The sequence below is a fragment of the Scyliorhinus canicula genome, chromosome 3 (genome assembly GCF_902713615.1).
Source record: "Scyliorhinus canicula chromosome 3, sScyCan1.1, whole genome shotgun sequence".
NCBI classification, from domain to species: Eukaryota; Metazoa; Chordata; class Chondrichthyes; order Carcharhiniformes; family Scyliorhinidae; genus Scyliorhinus; species Scyliorhinus canicula.
In genome coordinates this window covers 40675714-40700645 of record NC_052148.1, presented here as the reverse complement: position 1 = coordinate 40700645, position 24932 = coordinate 40675714, and the positions used below count along the sequence as shown (strand labels likewise).

Sequence of the window (24932 nt, the reverse complement as noted above, 5' to 3'; positions counted from 1 at the left end):
TACCCTCCAGCAGATGCTGCCAGACCTACTGAGTGTTTTTACTCCCCCCCCCCCCCCCCCCCCCCCCAGCAGATGCTGCCAGACCTGCTGAGTGCTTTTACCCCTCCAGCAGATGCTGCCAGACCTGCTGAGTGTTTTTACCCCTCCAACAGATGCTGCCAGACCTGCGGAGTGTTTAACCCTCCAGCAGATGCTGCCAGACCTACTGAGTGTTTTTACCCCCCCCCCCCCCCCCCCCCCCCCCCCCCCCCCCCAGCAGATGCTGCCAGACTGCTGAGTGTTTTTACCCCTCCAGCAGATGCTGCCAGACCTGCGGAGTGTTTTACCCTCCAGCAGATGCTGCCAGACCTGCTGAGTGTTTTTACCCCCCCCCCCCCAGCAGATCCTGCCAGACCTGCTGAGTGCTTTTACCCCTCCAACAGATGCTGCCAGACCTGCGGAGTGTTTTTACCCCTCCAGCAGATGCTGCCAGACCTGCTGAGTGTTTTTACCCCCCCCCCCCAGCAGATCCTGCCAGACCTGCTGAGTGCTTTTACCCCTCCAGCAGATGCTGCCAGACCTGCTGAGTGTTTTTACCCCTCCAGCAGATGCTGCCAGACCTGCGGAGTGTTTTACCCTCCAGCAGATGCTGCCAGACCTGCTGAGTGTTTTTACCCCCCCCCCCCCCAGCAGATCCTGCCAGACCTGCTGAGTGCTTTTACCCCTCCAGCAGATGCTGCCAGACCTGCTGATTGTTTTTACCCCTCCAACAGATGCTGCCAGACCTGCGGAGTGTTTTTACCCCTCCAGCAGATGCTGCCAGACCTGCTGAGTGTTTTTACCCCCCCCCCCCCCAGCAGATCCTGCCAGACCTGCTGAGTGCTTTTACCCCTCCAGCAGATGCTGCCAGACCTGCTGAGTGTTTTTACCCCCCCCCCCCCCCAGCAGATGCTGCCAGACCTGCTGAGTGTTTTTACCCCTCCAGCAGATGCTGCCAGACCTGCGGAGTGTTTTACCCTCCAGCAGATGCTGCCAGACCTGCTGAGTGTTTTTACCCCCCCCCCAGCAGATCCTGCCAGACCTGCTGAGTGCTTTTACCCCTCCAGCAGATGCTGCCAGACCTGCTGATTGTTTTTACCCCTCCAACAGATGCTGCCAGACCTGCGGAGTGTTTTTACCCCTCCAGCAGATGCTGCCAGACCTGCTGAGTGTTTTTACCCCCCCCCCCCCCCCAGCAGATCCTGCCAGACCTGCTGAGTGCTTTTACCCCTCCAGCAGATGCTGCCAGACCTGCTGAGTGTTTTTACCCCTCCAACAGATGCTGCCAGACCTGCGGAGTGTTTTACCCTCCAGCAGATGCTGCCAGACCTACTGAGTGTTTTTACCCCCCCCCCCCCAGCAGATGCTGCCAGACCTGCTGAATGCTTTTACCCCTCCAGCAGATGCTGCCAGACCTGCTGAGTGCTTTTACCCCTCCAGCAGATGCTGCCAGACCTGCTGAGTGTTTTTACCCCTCCAACAGATGCTGCCAGACCTGCGGAGTGTTTTACCCTCCAGCAGATGCTGCCAGACCTGCTGAGTGTTTTTACCCCTCCAGCAGATGCTGCCAGACCTGCGGAGTGTTTTACCCTCCAGCAGATGCTGCCAGACCTGCTGAGTGTTTTTACCCCTCCAGCAGATGCTGCCAGACCTGCTGAGTGTTTTTACCCCTCCAACAGATGCTGCCAGACCCGCTGAGTGTTTTTACCCCTCCAACAGATGCTGCCAGACCTGCTGAGTGCTTTTACCCCTCCAGCAGATGCTGCCAGACCTACTGAGTGTTTTTACCCCTCCAGCAGATGCTGCCAGACCTGCTGAGTGTTTTTACCCCTCCAGCAGATGCTGCCAGACCTACTGAGTGTTTTTACCCCTCCAGCAGATGCTGCCAGACCTGCTGAGTGTTTTTACCCCTCCAGCAGATGCTGCCAGACCTGCTAAGTTTTGACCGCTCCAACAGTTTCTGCTTCCTTTCGGATTTTCAGCAGCTGCGGCATGTTGCTTTTATTTTGGTGCAGACCTGTCCATCAGGCCGGTGAACCAATCAGACAAACAGGACCGCCGGTCCAATCCAGGTGGAGGAAGTTGAAAATTGGAAAACTTTAAAAACAGCACAAGCCTGAAATCTGAAATAAAACCGAAAATCTGGAAAGCTGAACACATTTACTGAAATAATCGAAAGGAAAAATAAATTTCAGCGGGTTTGTGAGTAGAAAGGAAGAAACTATTTTCAAGTGCGGGGAGGTGCAAAAATCAACTGAGCGGTTGAAGTGACTTTGTATCGAATAAGCTGACGCTAACCAGTTCAAAATGTGTTAGCCGTGTTAAGCAATTTTGCAGTTGCGTTGACTCACGACATTTCATCCAAGGCTGGTTTCTCTTCGTTGTGCTGCACTCCGCATCACCCCCTTTTCCCCGGTGGTTGGTAGGGCCTGGCCTGGCCTGGTTGGGCCGGGCGGGCGCGGGCTTTAAGCTCGGAGGCGGAGCGGCAGCGATTTCAGTCTCTGGGAAAGGAGAGCTGGCAGTGGTGGGGGAAAGGAAAACTAAATGGCTCACCGCAGCCCAGTGTCAGCCTGTCAGGGGAACGAGCGTTTGAGGTAGGTTTGCAGCGCGGTTTACTGACGACAGGGATGGTTTGAGAGTGATCCTGCAAAGAGGGGAGACCCGAAACGGAGTCTCGGATCGCCAGCCAGCGGCTGAGAGAGGAAGAGCGCGAGCAGGCGGCCGTTGCACGGGGCGGGTTTGAATGTGTCGCGCGGATGGGTGGTGGCGGGAAAAGCAGCAGCGGCCCCGAGTCTTCCCCCCCGCCTTAATCCCGGGTTCGCTGCCAGCGCCACCCCGCACACCCGCCAGTTTTTCTCCCCCCTCCGCTCCTCAGTTGTTGTTCGCTCCCCAGAGGCATTTTTCCCCCCCTCCTCAAATGACATTTGATAAAGTTTCCTCTCATTGGAAGCCAAACAACTGTGTGCATTTATGTGTGCAAGTGACTAGCGATAATTGTCTAATGTTTAAATCCCCTCACTCCCCGTTAAGAGCTAAATCCTCCCCCAATTTCCCAAAGAGGGAGCTGAGGCTCCGGGCTCACATCCCCGGCAGGATGCTTTGGCATAGGAAGGAGACACCGGGACCCCGCCCGTGTCGTCCTCCCTCTCTCTCCGGGCCCTGTTCCCCTCCCCCGCGCCCGCTGTTCCCTGACTCCGCTGTTTGTGATTCCACCCTCATATTGAACGGATTCCCTCCTTCCCTCTCCCGACAGGAGGAAGCCGCCGCCATGTCGCTGGTCCATGGGCAGGAAGCGAGGAGCCGATGGCAAATTGCGGAGGATGGGCGACTCGGACTCCACCGTGTTTGAGGATGAGAAGGATTGGGACGAAGCTCCTTCCTGGTCAGATGGCAGGGTCTCCAGGTGAGCGGGGAGAGATTTAACCCTCTAAGTGTGGGTCTGTCTGAAAACACGACGGAATTGGCTTCCTGAAGGACATGATAACAATTTGCAAATCTTGCATCAAAGCGCCTGAATGACTTGGGCACACTAATTCTTTTAAGGTTGGCGTATTCTTCCCCTTGAATACCACTGGGTCTCCAAACTTTAAGCTATTCGTGTAATGGAGAGAATTTACTCGATGCAAATTGACTGGCGCGATTGCCATAAGTCAAACTGCTTGGGATGTTTTGTATAATGGGTCTCTAATCTTTGAGGTTTTCAGGCATGTTTTTTTAAATTCAAAGAACAAATAAAAGTACACCACAGGAACAGGCCCTTCAGTCCTCCAAGCCTGCGCCAACCAAGCTGCCTGCCTAAACAAAAACCTTCCCTTCTGGGGTCCAAATCCTTCTATTCCCATCCTATTCATGTGTTTGTCAAGATGCCCCATAAACATCACTATTGTCCGTGCTTCCTTCACCTCCTCTGGCTGCGAGTTCCAGGCACTATTTATGGGATGTGGGTGCTGTTGGTTAGGCCAGCATTTATGGCCCATCCCGAGCTGCCCTTCAGAAGGTGGTGGTAAGTTGCCTTCTTCCCGCTGAGGTGTATGTTTTAGTGAGTTGCGTGAAGCCGTTTGGGGGGGAGTGGGGGGGCACACAGAGTTACACAGTAGTATTAAGAATTTTACATTTTGGAGATGAGGATTAAAAAATAGTATGATGGGATAAGCAGCAAGCCCCGTGAGGTAGGGATAGAAGTAGGTGGGCTCTTCAGGGAGGGACTTTTTCACAGGGTGTGGGTGGTGTTGACAAAACTAGCATTTGTTGCCCAAGCCTAACTGCCCTTGAACTGAATGGTTCACCAGGCCATTTCAGAGGGCAATTAAAAAAAATTCATCGGATGTGGGTGTTGCTGGCTTGCTAGTGTTTATTGCCCGTCTCTGTCGCCTTTTGAAGTGCTAAAATCCATGTAGTGTAGGTACACACAAGAGGGAGTTCCAAGATTTTGACCCATTGACGGTGAAGAAATGGCATTATAGTAAGTCAATATTGTGAGTGCCTTGGAAGGGGAACTTCAGCTGATGATCCCATGTCTGTTTCCCTTGTCCTTCTAGTTGGTAGCGGTCATGGGTTTGGAAGGTGCTGCTTAAGCAATCTTGGTGAGTTCCGGCAGTGCATCTTGTAGATCAGGAGTTTTTCAATGTGCGGGTTGCGACCTGGTGAAATGCAGGACGGTCGCAGAGCAATCAGTCGCGGTGTTTCTATGGTGATCGTGGGAGAAGCACCCAATGGCTGCTACTGGCATTTTTGTTTTGGAGAATGGCAGCTACTGCCGCCTTTTTAAATAAAGAAATTAGACTGTGTGCATCCTTCCAGCCAGAAGCAGCAGCAGTGAGCATGTTGCACATCTTGCACACGCGCTTGAGATCAAGCACCCTGTATGTGCTTGCTTTTGGCATCAAATCACAGAGGAGAGAATCTTGCATTTTCTAGCTGCTGGCAAGCAAGGCAAGAAGATTGTGAGGGTGAACTGTTTTCTTGCAAGTAAGAGACGGCCAGAGACACACATAGGCAGTGTACTTACTGGCCAGGATCTTGCATCTGAATCTGCTGGAGAGAGCTGTTCGGGAGAGTCCACAGCAGGACAGAGTACTGATAGTATTAGCAATGTACAGAGCTCCAGGACCTCTGTTGAAGGGGGGGGGAGAAGAAAGAAAGAGTTCAAAGACACTATTGTGGACGGTACCCACTGGCACAATTGAAGCCATACCTCATGAAATCATCTTTATACTGCTTTGTTCCCAATTTCAGTTTCTTAATTGTTTGTTCACCAGAGGCCCTGGAGATCTGTGTACAGCTCACACCAGCACTGCTTTACCCTGCTGTGGACTCTTTGACAAACTCTCTCCAGCAGATTAAATTGTGAAATCTTGGCCTGTTTGTGTCTCTGGCCCTCTTCCTTATTACAAAATAATACATCTTCAGTTCTTCACACAATCCTGTTGCTTGCTGGCAGCTACAAAATGGAGAATCTCTCCTCCATGATTTCACACTCGAAGCATGGATGTACGGAGAGCGTGGCATCAGTGTATGTGGAGGCACGTGACAACTCTGCCACTGGCGGGAAGGCTTCATCGTTCATATTTAAAGGCCGGTTGCGGCCGGCATTCTCTTTTTTCTACTTTGAAACTTTATTTCCAATACCTGATTTTTCCAAGTTTATGACTTTTTACTACTGAAATTTAAAACAATTTCAGTTGAATATGTGCATCCTTAAATTTACACAAACTTGGTTTAAAATATATTCCCATTTCTTGACAAATTTATGATGTGGAAACGCTGGCAGTGGACTGAGTTGGGCACAGTAAGAAGGCTTGCCACACCATGTTCAAGTGCAACTGGTTTGTTTGGAATCACTAGCTTTCGGAGTGCAGCTCCTTCATCAGGTGAGCGATGAAGGAGCTGTGCTCCGAAAGCTCCAAACAATCCTGTTGGACTTTAACCTGGTTTAGAAATTTAAACAAATATAGAAAAATGTACAATCTTGTTTTTATTTTAGACAAGGTGAAGTAACTTGTCAAACACATACAATGGCACAATATGTCTTACCGGTTCCACTGCATTGCACTATCCAAACATCCAAATCATCGCCTTCTCCATTCTTACCAGGGAGTGGTGACACAGTCATGACTGTCTATGTTGACATGTATCAGTTGTATTGACTACCCTCATTTGATCCGTATTCCTCATTGACAAACCTGGCCTGGATTCCCTCTCACTGTCCTGCAGCTGCATCCACCCCAGTCACAGACTGCTGACCACTTCACATCATGGGAGTGCAAGTGAACAGTGTGCTGGCCGTTGAATAGCTTGATCATACAGCCGCAGGTCACATACTGCTGATCAGTGGCTGGAGACAAGCTGGCTGAGCAGTGTGCAGAGAGTGAGCACCAGAGCGGAGCTCCAATCTAGGGCCAGCACTGTTGGCATCACGTGGACGTCCATCAGCCCAAGCACCTAGCACATGCGTGGTGCACAGCCCCGCCTCGCCCTACCCCGCCCCTCAACCAGTGCAACCAATCATAAAGTGTCCGCAGCTGGCATTCTTAAAAGCCGGTTGCGTCTGTTGGGGACTTCTTCGCGATCGGGAATTCCACAACCAATTGCCCTGTGACCCTCCAGACACCCACCTGTGGGTAGGTGAATTTGAAAAACCCTGTGATAAAGAGTTTGAAGATAAGACTTTGTCACCACAAGGACTGTGCGGTGGTCACTCCTACCAATATGATCTGAGACAGATGCATCTTCGATAGGTAGATTGGCAAGGAAGAGATCAAGTAGGTTTTTGCATCTTGGTGGTTCCCTCAGTACATGCAGCAGACCCAGTCGAGTAGCTACGTCCTTATTAAGACTCAGCCGGCTTGGTCAGAGTGGTGCTACCGAGCCATTCTTCGTGATGCATAGTGGAGGAGTTTTCTTCTGATTGTCACTGACTTCAATTTGGTCGGGCTTCTTGATCATAGAATTTACAGTGCAGAAGGAGGCCATTCGGCCTATTGGCTCTGCACCGGCCCTTGGAAAGAGCACCACACTCCACCCAAATCCACGCCTCCACCCTATCCCAGTAACCCCACCTAACCTTTTGAACACTTAAATGGCAATTTAGCATAGCCAATCCACCTAACCTCAACATCTTTGAACTGTGGGACAAAACCAAAGAACCTGGAGGAAACCCACGCAGCCACTGGAAGAAAGTGCAAACCGCACTCAAGTCACCCAAGGCCGGAATTGAACCTGGGACTCTGGAGTGGTGAGACAGTAATGCTAACCCCTGTACTGCCCCTGCCATGCTCTATAAAATACTGCCTTTAGGTAAAGGGCAGTTTCCCTCAACTCTGGGGTTCAGCTCTCTTATCCATGTTTTGACCAAGATTGTAAAGTAGTTTGGAGCTGTGCCCTGTTGGAACCCAAAATAGGCATCATTGAGTAGGCTGTGGCTGAATTAAATGTTGCTGATAGCACTGGCATCCGCACCTTCCATCACAGGTTGCTGATAATCGAGAGTAAACTGATGGGGTGGAATTGGATTGTTTCTGCTTTTTGTGTGCAAGACATACATGGACAATTTTCCACATTGTTGTCACTATAATAGAATGACTTGTCTTGGGGTGTGGCTAATGGAGCACAGGTTTTGGTATTAGTTTATGCGTAACTATCATTTTGTAGTTTGAATTAAAAAGTTAAGCATTTTCTGCTAAAATTGATGGAAGCCATTTTAATAAAAGCTAAACCAGTCAGATTAGTTAAGTAGACAGCCATAATTGTGAGACAATTAAAGAATATGTAATTCATTAATAGATATGTTAGGCTGGAAATATAATTTGGAATACAGATGTTTATAACTTTTATAATAAACATATTTACACTTGATTATTAGTACATACTTTTAAAGTGCTCTGGGAATGAGATTGTGTGCTTCTTAGGCCACAGAATAAAGAAACATGAATGTTAATTGTGACTAGAGAACTGAATAGGCACTTGTCTTAAGGGACTTCGACTATGTTGACCATTGCTTGACATGCAAGCCTACCTCCAGATGAGATATAGTTTGCAAAGAAGCATGTCGTAAAGCTGAGACAACATGTGTAATTAGCGAAGAAACCAAGGGCTAATTTTTGTTAAGTTATAGACCAATTGTCTATTTTCCAACTATTGGCTGCGGTGTACAAGGGGTCTCGTTAAGCCATTAAGTACGGGCACAGGAGAAGAGAGTGATGTTTATGGAAAGGTGCTGAGAGCTGCCTTTGATGTTTTCAATTTCTCAACTTGGTCTAAAGAAGGGTGGTGAGAAGTCTGTTCAATTGTTTAAAATTAAGCTTTCTCCACTCGCTGTTAATTATTGCTAATTGCTGTTGATACTTTGCTTTTTGACTTGTTACCTTTTTAATGGTTAATAAACTTTCTGAATGTCTGAATTAAGTCTGGAACCTTGTGTGATTTGCAAATAGGTGAACCCCATAAATCGTAGTTCATAAACAGCTATGCATTCAGCTTTTTCTTGACATCACATCTTTGCTGAAAAGGTGAGATGGGGCTCATAGGAGCATAAACAAAAGCATAACCTGGTTATGCTGTAGATAATCTAAATGGGGCATCCAGTTTTACATGGCAAGGTAAATGTAGTTTTTTTGAGGTTTGAGAAATGTTGGCCAGGATACTCTGTTCTTAGCACCCTCAACAGGTCTTTGTTTGATACGCCATCTGAAAGATGGTACCTTTAGTCATAGAGCAGCCACCTAACTATATTCTACTATTCTAATCCCATTTTCCAGCACTTGGCCCATAGCCTTGTATGCCTTGGGATCACAAGTTCACATCTAAATACTTTTTAGGATCTCTGCCTCCATCATCCTTTCAGGCAGTGAGTTTCAAACTCCCATCATCCTCTGGGTTTAAAAAAATAGTTTTCTTTCCTGCCCCATAAATCTATGCCTGCTAGTCATTGTTTCCTCCACCAAGGGAACTATTTTCTTCCGTCCTAATATATGTCCCTCATAATTTTATATACCTCGATCTCCTCTGGTCCAAGAAAAGCAACCGAAGTCTATCCAATCTTGGTTCATAACTAAAACTCTCCAGCCCAGGCAACATCCTGGTAAATCTCCTTTGCAATGCTATCACATCCCTCCTATAATGTGAATTCTAGAACTTCACACCATACTCTATGACCTAACCAATGTTTATACAGTTCCAATATAACCTCCCTGCTCTTGACTCTATTCCTTTGCTAATAAAGCCAAGTATACCATATGCCTTCTTAACCACTGTATCCCACTGTGCATGCACGCCAAGGTCCCTCTGATCCTCGGTGCTTCCCATTGTCCTGTAATTTAAGATGCATTCCCTTGCTTTGTTTGTCCTTCCCAAGTGCATCACCTCATTTATCCGGATTGAATTCCATTTGCCACTGATCAGCCCGACTATATCCTACTCTAAGACCATCTTCCTCACTATTAACCACCCCATCGATTGGATTGGATTTGTTTATTGTCACGTGTACTGAGGTACAGTGAAAAGTATTTTTCTGCGAGCAGCTCAACAGACCATTAAGTACATGGGAAGAGAAGGGAATAAAAGAAAATACATAATAGGGCAACACAAAATACACAATGTAACTACATAAGCACTGGCATCGGATGAAGCATACAGGATGTAGTGTTAATGATGTCAGTCCATAAGCGGGTCATTTAGGAGTCGTGACAGTGGGGACGAAGCTGTTTTTGAGTCTGTTCATGAGTGTTCTTAGACTTCTGTATCTCCTGCCCTGTAGTAATCCACGGGAGGCAGGAGTTCTGTCACCACACCAATATTTATTTACAATAATGATATTACAGGAGCAGCTACAAACAGTGCTGCTAGCAGTCCAGTCAACTTCAGACTGGCTCACAAAGCCTACACAGGTGATTATATGGGCCCCCTCAATGAGCTATCATTGAGGGAGCTCATACTCCAATTGGCTAACCAATAAAGCCAATTGGAGTTCATTACACCCCCAGGTCCGAGGAATTCCTGCCAGCTGGCATTCCTCTGAGCTTCTTCCTGCTCCTCATGTCTGGGTCTGTCACCTCTGTGTCGTCTGCCGGGTCGTGCTCCGAAGTGGGCGGGGTGTACCTTATAGGTGCCCATCTTTTCCTTGACGACCTCCTTGGAAGTTGTTCTTCCTCCTCCTTGGGGAGAGGTGTCGCGGCGGCCTCGTCGAGCGTGTCCATCTCCGACTCTTGAGGACTGGATGACGGGGTCTGGAGAAATTGCTCGGGGCTGGGGTGTGGGTATCCTTTCCGTCTGGGCTATCCCAGCTTGAGGCGGTCCTGCTTTGCCTGCCTCCAGGTGTGGTTCCGCTGCCCTTATTTGGTCTAGGTGTTTCTTCAGCACCTTGCCTCCTATTGAAACCTCATAGGATATGGGCCCTGTTTGGGACTCTACCGTGCCTTTGACCCACGTTAGTCCATTCCCATAATTCCTGACCCAAACCGGTGTCCCCACCTGGAACTGTCTCTGCTGCCGACTATTATCATGCCCCCTGCGTTGGGCCTCCTGTTGTTTCTTCACTTTCCCCGTTAAATTTGGGAAAAGGAGACTCCGCCTCATTCGCAGCCGCCTTCCCATTAAGAGTTCAGCTGGCGGTATATCCGTTGTGGAATGCGGTGTGGTCCTGTAATCAGCCAGCGGGAGAGCTTTGTGTCCATTGACGCTGCCGGCTGCTTCTTGAGTCCCGCTTTAAGTGTCTGGACCGCTCTCTCTGCCAGGCCGTTTGTCGCTGGATGGTAGGGGGCCGTTTTGATGTGATGGATTCAGTTTTCCTTCAGGAATTTTCCAAATTCCCCACTTGTGAATGCCGTTCCGTTATCCGACACCAATACCTCCGGAAGTCCATGTGTTGCAAACGAGACCCTGAGTTTTTCAATTGTCGATGCTGTGCTTGCCGTGTTTACCCGGTGGACGTCCAACCATTTGGAGTGGCCGTCCACTATCACCAAAAACATTGAGCCCATGAAAGGGCCGGCGTGGTCAATATGCAGGCGGGTCCACGGTCTGCCTGGCCATTCCCACGGGTGCAATGGCGCTGCTGGTGGCACTCTTTGGCCCTGTTGGCACTCCTGGCACCGACTTACCAAGGCTGCTATGTCTGTGTCCAAACCTGGCCACCAAACGTAGCTTCGAGCTAGCATCTTCATTTTAGACACCCCTGGGTGTTCGTGATGTAACTCGGTTAAGATTGCCTGACTGCCCTGAGCTGGGACGATTACCCGGGCTCCCTATAATAGGATACCGTCTTCTACGGTTATTTGGTCCCTTCTGCTCCAGTATGGGTGCATCTGGGGCTCCACTGGTCTTTCCAGTTCTCCTGTTAGCAGTAAATGCTTCATCTTGGCTAAAACTGGGTCTTTTTGCGTCCACAACCGAATATGTTGTGCGTCTACTGGTAGGGTGTCCAAAAAATTTAGTCATTACAGTCTCCTCTACTTTTGGTATTTGCGGCGGAGTGTCCGGGAGGGGAAGTCTGCTCAAAGCATCTGCATTTGTTACTCGCGTTCCCGGTCTGTGCTCCAGAACGTATCTGTATGCCGCCAGTAGCAATGCCCAGCGTTGGATTCTAGCTGATGCAATCGGGGGTATTGACTTGTCTTATTTTAATAACCCTAATAACGGCTTATGGTCCGTCACTATGGTGAATTTCCGCCCGTACAGATACCGGTGAAATTTTTTTTACTGCGAATATCACCGCCAGTCCTTCCTTCTCGATTTGGTTGTACTTCTTCTCAGCCATCGCCAAGGTCCTCGAAGCATAGGCTATTGGCCGTTCTTCCCCATTCCTTCCTCTATGGGCTAAGACGGCTCCTACCCCATAGGGGGATGCATCACAAGTGACCACCAACTCCTTCCTTGGGTCATAATGTTCTAGGACATTTTCGGATGACAGCTGTTCCTTAATGTCCCTAAATGCTCGGTTTTGGCGGGTGGACCATTTCCATTCTTGCCCCTTTTTTAGTAGCTGGTGGAGGGGTTCTAGGATGGACACCCTATTTTCAATAAATTTTCCATAATAGGTTACCAACCCTAGAAATGATCGTAACTCCTGGACCGTGATGGGAGCTGGGGCTTCTTTTATTGCCCTTACTCGGTCTTCTAATGGGTGTAAGCCTGACTCGTCGACTTTATATCCCAGGTACGTCACTTGTGGGGCCAGAAAAACACATTTTTCCCTTTTTAGCCGTACGCCTGCCTTTGCAAAACGCCTGAGCACATCCTCCAGGTTCCTTGAGTGTTCCCTGTTTGTCCTACCCGTGATTAAGACATCGTCCAAATAAATCGCCACCTGCGGTAGTCCCTGCAGAATATTTTCCATCGTACGCTGGAATATAGCGCAGGCTGATGACACTCCAAAAAGGTAGCCTAGTATAACGAAAAAGGCCCTTCAGGATGTTGATTGTAGCGAACTTCTGGGAGCCCTTGTCCAGTTTTAACTGCAGGTAGGCATGGCTCATGTCTAGTTTCGTGAACAAAAGCCCACCTGCCAATTTGGCATATAGGTCATCTATTTTCGGGATTGGGTATTTGTCCAGCAGTGCGTATTTGTTTACTGTCTGTTTGAAATCTCCACAGACGTATCGAGCCGTCTGGCTTCAAAATTGGTACCACTAGCGCTGCCCATTCCGAGATCTGTACTGGTCTGATAATGCCGTCGCGCCGTAACCTTTTCTATTTCGTCATCTACTTTTTTCCTTAATGCAAAAGGTACCGGCCTGGCTGTACAAAATTTCGGAAGGGCTTCTGGGTCCACGTGCAAAGTTGCTTTGGCGCCTATGATTTCCCCCAAACCTTCCTGGAAGACCTCCGGGTATTTTTGGAGTACTCCGCTCAACTGCCCGCTTCCACTCTGGAAAATTTTCATCCAATCTAATTTTATGTCTTTCAGCCAGTTCTGTCCAATTAAGCTCGGTCCGGAGCCCTCTACTATAGTCAACGGTAATCTGAGCAATTGTTTCTCATATTCCACGGGTACATGAGTCGTGCCTAGAACTTCCAGGGGTTCCCCAGTGTAGGTTTTAAGTTTCGTCAATGTTTTTGTTAGGGTTAGTGGCTGGAGTCCATCTTTGATTTTTTTAAATGCTGCCACTCCCATTACTGATACGGCCGCACCCGTGTCTATTTCCATTATTGTCGGTCACCCGTGGGGTAATCCTAATGGGTTCTGCTTTCTTCGTTGCAATATTATATAATTGTTCCTCTTCGGAGGAGGATGGGGCGTCTAGGTTGTGTACTTCCCTGCGTCCCCACCTGCTATTCCTCTTTTGCCACCTCCTTCTAGGGTTTCTGTCATTGTTGCCCCACTCTGTCTGGTGCCAGAAACGGTCCTTCTCTGTTGGGGGAGCCTCAGCCGGCACTTCCCTCTGTCTCCAGTTAATCCTGGAGTTTTCCTTTTTCCCTCTATTCCTCAGGTTTTTCCTGAGGGCGGCTATCTGGTAGCAGGACCCGTTGTGGTAGTCCCTCTCATAGGTATCTACCTCCATTGGCGTGCCCTGTAGTTCCTGTGCCCCACTTGCTGCATTTTCTAGGGACAGTGCGAGCTCTAACGCCTGCCTGCAGTCTAGCTCTGTTTCCGCCAACAGGCGTTTCTGTATTGTGACGTCGTTTATACCACACACTAACCGGTCCCGAAGCATTTCATTTAGCGTCGGGCCAAACTCACATTTTTCCGCCAGCCTTCTCAGGCGGGTCAAGAAATTCGTGACTGACTCCCTGTCTTCCCGCTTTGCTGTGTAGAATCTGTACCTACGCAAAATGAGGGGTGGTTTTGGGTCGTAGTGCTCTTTCACCAATTCCGTTACTTCTTGGAAAGTTTTCGTGTCCGGCGCATCGGGATAAGTCAGACTACGTATAATGGCAAAAGCTGAAGGTCCGCACGCCGACAGCAGGATAAGCTGTCTCCTTTCCTCCGTCAGTATATCATTTGTCCGGAAGAAGTAACACATTCTCTCCACATACTGGGACCAGTTCTCAATAGCCGGGTCGAATGCCTCTAACCTTCCAAAAAACGGCATTTTTAAAATGGCAAGGCTTACCCTCCGAGTGCGGCAGCTGGTCTCCGCAAAATTCTTAGTTTACCTCGTCGCCACTGTAGTAATCCATGGGAGGCTGGAGTTCTGTCACCACACCGATATTTATTTACAATAACGATATTACAGGAGCAGCTACAAACAGTGCTGCTAGCAGTCCAGTCAACTTAAGACTGGCTCACAAAGCCTACACGGGTGATTATATGGGCCCCCTCAATGAGCTATCATTGAGGGAGCTCATACTCCAATTGGCCAACCAATAAAGCCAATTGGAGTTCATTACATGCCCGATGGAAGAGTGAGTATGCCGGGTTGGAGGGATCTTTGATTACGCTGCCCGCTTTCCCCAGGCACCAGGAGGTGTAGATGGAGTCAATGGATGGGAGGCAGGTTCGTGTGATGGACTGGGCGGTATTCACAACTCTCTGAAGTTTCTTGTGGTTCTAGGCCGAGCAGTTGCCATACCAGGCTGTGATGCAGCCCGATAGGATGCTTTCTATGGTGCATCTGTAAAAGTGGTGAGGGTTAATGTGGACATGCCAAATTTCCTTAGTTTCCTGAGGAAGTATAGGCGCTGTTGTGCTTTCTTGGTGGTAGCATCGACGTGGGTGGACCAGGACAGATTTTTGGAGATGTGTACCCCTAGGAATTTGAAACTGCTAACCATCTCCACCTCGGCCCCGTTGATGCTGACAGGGGTGTCAGCATCCTGAAGTCAATGACGAGCTCTTTAGTTTTGCTGGCATTGAGGGAGAGATTGTTGTCGCTACACTAGGTTCTCTATCTCCCTCCTGTATTCTGACTTGTCGTTATTCGAGATCTGGCCCACTGTGGTCGTATCGTCAGCAAACTTGTAGATGGAGTTGGAACCAAGTTTTGCCACGCAGTCGTGTGTGTACAGGGAGTAGAGTAGGGGGATAAGTATGCAGCCTAGCGGGGCCCTGGTATTGAGGACTATTGTGGAGGAGGTGTTGTTCATTCTTACTGATTATGGTCTGTTGGTCAGAAAATCGAGGATCCAGTTGCAGAGTGGAGAGTCAAGTCCTAGGTTTTGGAGCTTTGATATGAATTTGGCTGGGATTATGGTGTTGATGGCGGAGCTGCAGTCAATAAATAGGAGTCTGATGTAGGAGTCCTTGTTTTCGAGATGCTCTAGGGATGAGTGTTGGGCCAGGGAAATGGCGTCGGATGTGGATCGGTTGCAACGGTATGCGAATTGCAGTGAATCAAGGTGTTCTGGGAGTATGGAGGTGATGCGCATCATGATCAACCTCTCGAAGCACTTCATTATGACTAAAGTTGGGGCCACCGGACGGTAGTCATTGAGGCACGTTGCCTGGTTCTTCTTTGGTACCGGTATGATGGTGGTCTTCTTGAAGCAGGAGGGGACCTCTGAGTGGAGTAGTGACAGGTTAAAGATGTCTGTCAATACCTCTGTCAGCTGGTCCGCGCAGGCTGAGTGCACGACCAGGGATCGCCTTCCGAGGTTTCACTTTCAGGAAGGTCGATCTGACTTAGAAGCTGTGACGGTGGGTATGTGTGAATTATGGGCTGCTGGGGCACTCTACAGCGGATTGCTGGTTACCTGCTCGAACCGAGCATAGAATGCATTGAGTTCATCGGGGAGGGGTGCGCTGCTGCCGCCAGAGATGCTGCTCGGCTTCGCTTTGTAGCCTGTTATGTTGTTTAGTCCTTGCCACAACCGCCAGGAGTCTGTCTGTGAGTCTAGCTTGGTTTGATATTCTCTCTTGGCATGTCGGATGGTTTTGCAGAGGTCGTACCGGGATTTCATGTATAGGTCAGGGTCGTCTGCCTTGAACGCCTCAGATCTGTCTTTCAGTAGGGAGTTAATCTCTCGATTGAGCCATGGTTTCCGGTTGGGGAAAGTACGTACTGCTTTATTTGGCACGCAGTCGTCCACACATTTGCTGATTTATGTCTGTGACGGTGGTGGCATACTCATTTAAGTTGGTCGCTGAGTTCTTGAATATGGACCAGTCCACTGTCTCTTAGCAGTCACGTAAGAGCTCTTCTGTCTCCTCGGACCAGCACTGCACAACCTTCTTAGCTGGATTCTCTCGCTTTGAGTTTCTGCTTGTATGCTGGGAGAAGGAGCACTGTCTTATGGTCTGATTTCCCAAAGTGCGGTCGGGGGTTGGAACGGTAGGCGCCCTTGATTTTGAGTAGCAGTGGTCAAGAGTGTTGTCGCCCCTGGTGGGACAGGAGATGTGCTGGTGGAATTTTGGCAGTACACTCTTGAGGTTGGCCTTGTTGAAGTCTCCGGCCACGATGAACAAGGCCTCCGGGTGTTCTGTTTCGTAGTTGTTTATAACTGTACAATTCGTCCAGCGCCTTCCTCGCTTCTGCCTGGGGTGGGATGTAGACTGCTGTGATAATGGCTGAAGTGAACTCGCGTGGAAGATAGTATGGGCGGCACTTCACGGCCAGGTATTCCAAGTCTTTTTGTATCATCCACAAACTTACCGATCAACCCTCCTATATTCATATCTAAATAATTTATATAAACCCCAAACAGCAAGGGCCCCAACATGGAACACTGCGGGATCCAACTGGACACAGGCTTCTGGTCAGAAAAACATCTCTCTACCATCATCTTCTGCTTCCTGCCAATTTTGGATCCAATTTGCCAAATTTCCTTGCACCCCCTGAGCTCTTTTGCCGTCAGTCTCCCACAGAATATAGAAAATACAGCACAGAACAGGCCCTTCGGCCCACGATGTTGTGCCGAACTTTTGTCCTAGATTAAGAAGAAATTAATCTACACCCCATCATTCTACCGTAATCCATGTAACCTATCTAATAGCCGCTTGAAGGTCCCTAATGTTTCCGACTCGACTACTTCCACAGGCAGTGCATTTCATGCCCCCACTACTCTCTGGGTAAAGAACCTACCTCTGACATTCTCTCTCTCTCTCTCTCTCTTCCCCCCTCCCCCCCCCCCCCCCCCCCAAACGATATCTTCCACCATTCACCTTAAAATTTATGTCCCCCTGTAATGGTTTGTTCTACCCGGGGAAAAAGTCTTTGACTGTCTACTCCATCTCTTCCCCTGATCATCTTATAAACCTCTATCAAGTCAACTCCCTCATCCAAGTCATTAATGAAAATCACAAACAGCAGAGGACCCAGAATGGATCCCTGGTAACTGGGCTCCAGACTGAATATTTGCCATCCGCCACCACTCTGACTTCTATTGGTTAGCCAGTTTGTTATCCAACTGGCCAGATTTCCCACTATCCCATGCCTCCTTACTTTCTGCATAAGCCTACCATGGGAAACCTTATCAAATGCCTTACTAAAATCCATATACACTACATCTACTGCTTTACCTTCATCCACGTGCTTGGTCACCTCCTCCAAGAATTAAATAAGACTTGTGAGGCAAGACCTACCCCTCAAATCAGTGCTGGCTATCCCTAATCAAGCAGTGTCTTTCCAGATGCTCAGAAATCCTATCTCTCGGTACCCTTTCCATTACTTTGCCTGCCACCGAAGTAAGACTATCTGGCCTGTAATTCCCAGGGTTATCCCTATTCCCTTTTTTGAACAGGGGCACAACATTCGCCACTCTCCAATCCCCTGGTACCACCCCTGTTGACAGTGAGGACAAAACGATCATTGCCAACGGCGCTGCAATTTCATCTCTTGCTTCCCATAGAATCCTTGGATATATCCGGTCAGGCACGGGGGCTTGTCTATCCTCACGTTTTTCAAAATGCCCAACAAGTATCTCCTCGAGCTCACCAGTCTGTTTCATACTGTCCTCTCCAACAATATGGCTCCACTCGTTTGTAAATACTGAAGAAAAGTACTCGTTCAAGACCCCTCCTATCTTTTCAGACTCAATACACAATCTCCTGCTACTGTCCTTTATCGGACCTACCCTCGCTCTAGTCATAGATCATAGAATTTACAGTGCAGAAGGAGGCCATTCGGCCCATCGAGTCTGCACCGGCTCCTGGAAAGAGCACCCGACCCAAGGTTAACACCTCCACCCTATTCCCATAACCCAGTAACCCCACTCAACACTAAGGGCAATTTTGGACACTATAGGCAATTTATCATGGCCAATCCACCTAACCTGCACATCTTTGGACTGTGGGAAGAAACCGGAGCACCCGGAGGAAACCCACGCACACACAGGGAGGATGTGCAGACCCCACACAGACAGTGACCCAAGCCGGAATCGAACCTGGGACTCTGGAGCTGTGAAGCGATTGTGCTATCCACAATGCTACAGTGCTGCCATATGGTCATTCTCATATTTCTCACATGTGTAAAAGGCCTTGGGGGTTTTCCTTGATCCTACCTGCCAAAGATTTTTCGTGCCCTCTTTTAGCTCTCCTAATCTCTTTCTTCAGTTCCCTCCTGGCTATCGTGTATCCCTCCAGCACCCTGTCTGACCTTGTTTCTTCAGCCTTACATAAGTATCCTTCTTCCTCTTAACAAGACATTCAACTCTCTTATTAACTACACTCAACCATCTCTTCCCTGCCTGGCAGGGACATGCATATCAAGGACACATAGTACCTGTTCCTTGAACAAGTTCCACATTTCAATTGTGTCCTTCCCTGACGGCCTATGTTCCCAACTTATGCACTTCAGTTCTTGTCTGACAGCATCGTATTTACCCTTCCCCCAATTGCCCTGTTGCATGCACCTATCCCTCCATTACTAAAGTAAAAGTCACAGAATTGTGGTCACTATCTCAAAAGCTCCCCCAATAACAAATCTATCACTTGCCCTGGTTCACTACCAAGTACCAAATCCAACATGGCCTCCCCTCTGGTCGGACAACCCCATATGGGACCTTTATCTAATGCTTTGCTGAAGTCGAAGTAGACTACATCAGATGCATTTCCCTCGGCTACGCATCTGTTACCTCTTCGAAAAATTCAAACGTTGGTCAGGCATGACCTCACTTTTACAAAACCATGCTGACCGTCGTGATTAATCCCTGCCTCTCAAAATGCAGATTAATTCTATGTTTCAGAATTGCTTCTGATCGTTTCCCCACCAAGGAGGTTAGACTTACTGGTAGTTTTTATTTTAATCTCTTCCTCCCTTCTTGAATAATGGGAAGCTTAGTATTTTGATGCACCCTACTGTATTATAGTGTCAGCTTAAATCCTTTGCTTCATATCTTGGAATGGGGCATGAGCTCTCATGGTGCTCCCTGTAGGCCAGTCTGATTCTTAACATTTCACAGAATGAAACCAAAATAACTTGCATAATAGACAAAAACAACTTGCATAATAGACAAAAACTATCCCTTGAAACCACCGATATTCTCCAGTTGAAAAACCATAGCATTGGCAGTGTGTGCACTTAATGGAGATTTCTTTATCCAGTATGCTTAGTGTGAGCAAAATTCCCCCTGTCGATGATTGAATGCACAGCTCTACCACAAGGAAGGAGAGGTTCTCTGGTTATGGGTGCTGGGTTTAAAAAGCTCCATTACGAAGGCCCCTAAAACTGGTTAAATATAGAGTCCGGGTGAATCTGTAGAATGTGTGCTGGGGAGGGGGGAGGAGAGAGAAGAGATGGAAGACTGTTTTTCCCTCTTCACCTGCTATGAGGTTGGTGCAATCTTTATGGTAAAATCCCATAAAATTTGGGAAGTCATTTGTTCTGCCACTATGGTGTCAAACCTGATGTATCCCCAGCATTTGGAAACCATATTCTACCAGTAAGCTACTAACCAATCCCTACCACCCCTCTGACACTTCAAAACTTTAGCTGCGGTACTTGCCTGCTAGTTTGGAATTTCCAGGCACTGATTTTCCTATCTTCCCCTCTGCAAGTGTCCAACATAATAGTCGTCAAGGTCAGGAAACTCCTTACTTGATTCATGGAAAGTGGCTTGAAATGGCAGTGTACTCAAACTGATCACATCTTTGTGGTGGAGCTCTAGACTTGATCCTGGGTTATAGTGAAAATGAGCACTGCTGCAAGAGATGTAGCCAATCTTGAAATATTTGGCTCAGCTGGCTTACTGTAATCTAGTATGTGCTAAGGACATAGGCAAATATAGGACACTTGATGTGTGTATTTTTGCCTTTGCTGGCTTAGCCAGCATTTATTGCTCTTGAGCAGATGATGATGAGCTAGGCAGAACCATAAATGCTGGCCTTTCCAGTGATACTCCAATCCAAAGATCTGATTGTTTGCTGCTTTCACCTAAACCTGTAGGAAGTGTATAGTGGTCATGATGGGAGTGTGGAAAGGAGCGTCAAAAATTGTTTATTTTTCATTGTGAGAATGCAGTCGGGGAAGGTGGCAGGGCCGGATGAGTTTCCAGTGGAATATTATAAAAAATTCAAGGATAAGCTGGCACTCCTGATGGTGGAGATGTTTGAAGAGGTGAGAGAGAAGGGGGTGTTGCCACAAACTTTGAGGCAGGCATCGATTTCCCTGTTGTTTAAAAAAAGATAAGGACCCGATGGAGTGTGGGTCATATAGGCCCATATCACTTTTGAATGTGGACGCAAAAGTATTGGCGAAGGTACTGGCAGGTAGGCTGGAGGAGTGCCTCCCGAAGGTGATAAGTGAAGATGAGACGGAGTTCGTGAGACGGAGGCAGCTCTTTTCAAATGTTAGAAGTGCATTGAACGTGGTTATGGCACCGGCGGAGGGGAAGGAAACAGGTGGTTGTGGCATTGGATGCTGAGAAGGCGTTTGATCGGGTAGAATGGGGTACTTGATGGCAGTTCTGGAGTGGTTTGGGATTGGACTAAGATTTGAGAACTGGGTAAACCCTACTATATAAGGAGCCGAGGGCAAATATCTGCACAAATAACATCAGCTCAAGATACTTTTCTCTCCACTGTGGGACTAGGCAGGGATGTCTATTGTTTGCACTCGCGATTGAGCCGTTTGCCATCGCATTAAGAAGTTTTGGGGTATGGAAAGGAATAGTGTGGGGGGGATAGAGCGTAAGGTGTCCTTGTATGCCGATGACTTGTTATACGTGTCGGAACCGAGTGTGTCGATAGGGGGAATATTGGAGCTGCTTCGGGTGTTTGGGTCTTTCTCAGGGTACAAACTAAATCTAGACAAGAGTGAGTATTTTGAGGTGTCTCGATGGGGGGGTGGGGGTCTGCCATTCCGTAGGGCAGGGACTCACTTTAGTTACCTGGGGGTGCTGGGTGTGTGGGGGGGGGGGGGGGGGGGGGGGTCTCCGCAGGTACAATATTTCTAGTTTGGTGGGGAGAGTGAAAGCTGATCTGGCACGGTGGGATGATTTCCCTCTGTCACTGGCGGGTCGGGTACAGATGGTTAAAATGAGCGTGTTGCTGCGATTTCTGTTTATTTTCCAGTGCCTACCGATTTTCCTGCCAAAGGCTTTTTTCAGAGAGATTGAAGGAATGATTACTTTGTTCATATGGGGAGGGAAGGTGGCCAGAGTTAGAAAGGTGCTGCTACAGAGGAAAGACAGGCAGGGGGTTTGGGTCTTCCGAACCTCGTGTATTACTACTGGGCGGCGAATGTGGAGAAGGTGCGGAGCTGGGATCAGAGGGGTTGATTCCCAGTGGGTCAGAATGGAGGAGTGTTTGTGCAGGGGTTCTGGATTGAAAGCACTAGCAACAGCGCTGCTCCCGATGGCCTGGGGAAATACTCAGGGAGTCCGGTAATAATAGCTTCATTGAGAATTTGGAGGCAGTTTCGCCAACACTTCGGGTTGGGGGCAGGGTCAAGGGAAATGCCGATGCGGGGAAGCACAGATTTGAGCCAGGGAAGTGGGATGAAAATTTTCGAAATGGAAGGAGAAGGGGATCAAGACACTAAAGATTTGTTTCTTGGGGGTCGGTTTTCAGGATTGAAGAAGCTGGAAGCGGAATATGGGCTGGAGCAGAGGGAAATGTTTAGATACATGCAGGTTTGAGATTTTGCCAGAACGGAGATACAGAGCTTCCCAGTGGAGCCGGCCTCCACATTGCTGGAGGAGGTGCTGATGACGGGGAGACTGGAGAAGGGGGTAGCGTCGTCTGTTTACGGAGCAATTTTGGAAGAGGAGAAGGCACCACTGGAAGGGATCAAAGCTAAGTGGGAGGAAGGATATGGGAGAGGATATGGAGGAGGGGTTCTGGTTTGAGGCGCTCTGGAGAGTGAATGCCTCCAATGCGTGCGCGAGGTTGGGGCTGATACAGCTGAAGGTGGTATACAGAGCACACCTCACGAGGGCGAGGATGAGCCGATTCTTTGAAGGAGTAGGAGATGTGTGTGAATGGGGGGGGGGGGGGGGCATGCTAATCATGTTCATATGATTTGGTCCTGTCCAAAGCTGGAGAATTACTGGAAGGAGGTTTTTAGGGTAATTTCTAAATGGTGCATGTGAAACTGGACCCGGGCCCCTGGGAGGCCATATTTGGGGTGTTGGACCGGCCAAGGTTGGGAACGGCGGGGAGGCAGATGTTGTGGCCCTCCCCTCGTTGCTCGCCCGAAGGCAGATCCTGATGGGTTGGAGAGCAGCCTCTCCACTCTGTGTGTGGTGCCGGGGGGGGGGGGGGGGGGGGGGGGGGACCTGTTGGGTTCTTGACTCTTGCATTCTTGACTCTTGAGAAGGTTAAGTTTGAACTGAGGGGGAAGGATGGAGGGGTTCTACAATTCATGGGCATTATTCATTATGCACTTTCAAGAACTGGATAAAATTGAACATTAGTTGTTGGGGGGAGGGGGGCTGTGGGAGGGTTTGGGGGAGGGGGGCTGTGGGTGGGAGTGTTGGGGGGAGGGGGTTGTATGTTAATGGTGACTATGGGTGATTCCAGATTTCTTTTTGTCATTTGTTTATGTTAACACGCGTCCTAATGTTTCGGGTTTGCAGGATGGGATCGTTGTTATTGATATGGGCATTGACATATTTGTTACTGATTATTGTTTATTGGTATAAATTTGGGAGAATAATGTGAAAAACGAGGAGAATAAAAATATTTTTAAAAATGGTTTATTTTCAACCCTAGGTTTAGGAACAGTATATACAAGCAACAGTCCAGCTGGGTGGCATGGTGGTTAGCACTGCCACCTCACAAACCCCAGGGACCTGGGTCAATTCCGGTCTCGGGTGACTGTCAGTGTGGAGTTTGCACCTTCTCCACATGCCTGCATGGGTTACAACATGATGCTCTGGATTACTCCCAAAGATGTGCAGGTTGGGTGGATTGGCCATGCTAAATTGCCCCTTAGTATCAAAAAGATTAGGTGGGGTTATGGGTATAGGGTGGAGATGAGGGCGGGTTACGGATTTGGGGTGAAGACGAGGGCTTAAGTAGGATGCTCTTTCCAGGGTCGGTGCAGACTCGATGGGCTGAATGGCCTCCTGCTCTGTAAATTCTATGATAATTTAATGAAATTCTATGACTATTCTGGAAAGGCCGGGTTTTATCCTCGGCCGGGAAGCTCATACTCGACGAGGCTAATTGGCTTGTCCTCGTGGGGGTTATAACTCTGGATAATGGTTGGGAAGAGTACACCTCCAAATGGTAAATTTCAAATGGGAGCTGAAGATTGGAATAAATCATTTAAGGCAAGAACAAAGAAAACAAACTGCCAAACCTTACATAATGGCATACAAAAGCCAATAGTGTTCAACTTGTCATAAGCCTCGGAGGATTGCTGTTGCAGACATAACTTATTTGGAAGGATATTGCTACGACCAGCCCCACGTGTTGATTTGGGTGAGACTTAAGTGTTGCAGCCACTACAGGTGATTCCAGTATAGCTGACTTCTGCAGGTGAGTAGTTGATTCTTGATTCAGGTGTTCTGTAGTTTGGAAGAGATATTTGTTGTTTTCCAGCTGTGATCCTTTGCTTGCTGTTTGACTTCCACGGTATTTATTTTCCTCCAGTTGCTTTCCCTCACAGCATACATAGACCAGCAGGACAGGCACAGGTAGGCAAACCTTGGGCAGCTCAGCTAGCTTTTAATGCCCTTTGTGTATTCCACTGGACCTGGAATCAACAAAGAAAAGTACAGCACAGGAACAGGCCCTCCAAGCCCGTGCCGACCATGCTGCCCGACTAAACTACAATCTTCTACACTTCCTAAGTCCGTATCCCTCTATTCCCATCTTATTTATGTATTTGTCAAGATGCCCCTTAAATGTCACTATCATCCCTGCTTCCACCACCTCCTCCGGCAGCGAGTTCCAGGCACCCACTACCCTCTGTGTGTGTGTGTGTGTGTGTGTGTGTGTATATATTTTTTTAAAACTTGCCTCGTACATCTACTCCTAAACCTTGCCCCTCGCACCTTAAACCTATGCCCCCTAGTAATTGACCCCTCTAACCTGGGGAAAAGCCTCTGACGATCCACTCTGTCTATGCTCTTCATATTTTGTAGACCTCTATCAGGTCGCCCCTCAACCTCTCTTGTTCCAGTGAGAACCAACCGAGTTTATTCAACCGCTCCTCATAGCTAATGCCCTCCATACCAGGCAACATAAATTTGGTAAATCTCTTCTGCACCCTCTCTGAAGCCTCCACATTCTTCTGGTAATGTGGCGACCAGAATTGAACACTATATTCCAAGTGTGGCCTAAGGTTCTAGACAGCTGCAACATGACTTGCCAATTCTTATACTCAATGCCCCAGCCAATGAAGGCAAGCATGCCGTATGCCTTCTTGACTACCTTCTCCACCTGTGTTGCCCCTTTCAGTGACCTGTGGACCTGTACACCTTGATCTCTCTGACTTTCAATACTCTTTAGGGTTCTACCATTCCCTGTATATTCCCTACCTGCATTAGACCTTCCAAAATGCATTACCTCACATTTGTCCGGATTAAACTCCATCTGCCCAAGTCTCCAAACGATCTACCAGTTTACTATGAGGGACCTTGTCAAAGGCCTCGCT

The 24932-nt window shown here is 48.4% G+C and overlaps 1 protein-coding gene across 1 annotated transcript in view; it reads left to right on the top strand.

Moving 5' to 3' along the window:
- Window positions 1–2386: 2386 nt before the first annotated feature.
- Window positions 2387–24932, top strand: part of LOC119963924 (stem-loop binding protein) — a 44055-nt gene continuing 21509 nt past the window's right edge. The window contains exons 1-2 of the mRNA XM_038793349.1: window positions 2387–2612; window positions 3272–3421. Of these exons, the coding sequence (XP_038649277.1) occupies window positions 2563–2612; window positions 3272–3421 (200 nt within the window). The 5' untranslated portion in view covers window positions 2387–2562. The remainder of the gene's footprint in view (window positions 2613–3271; window positions 3422–24932) is intronic.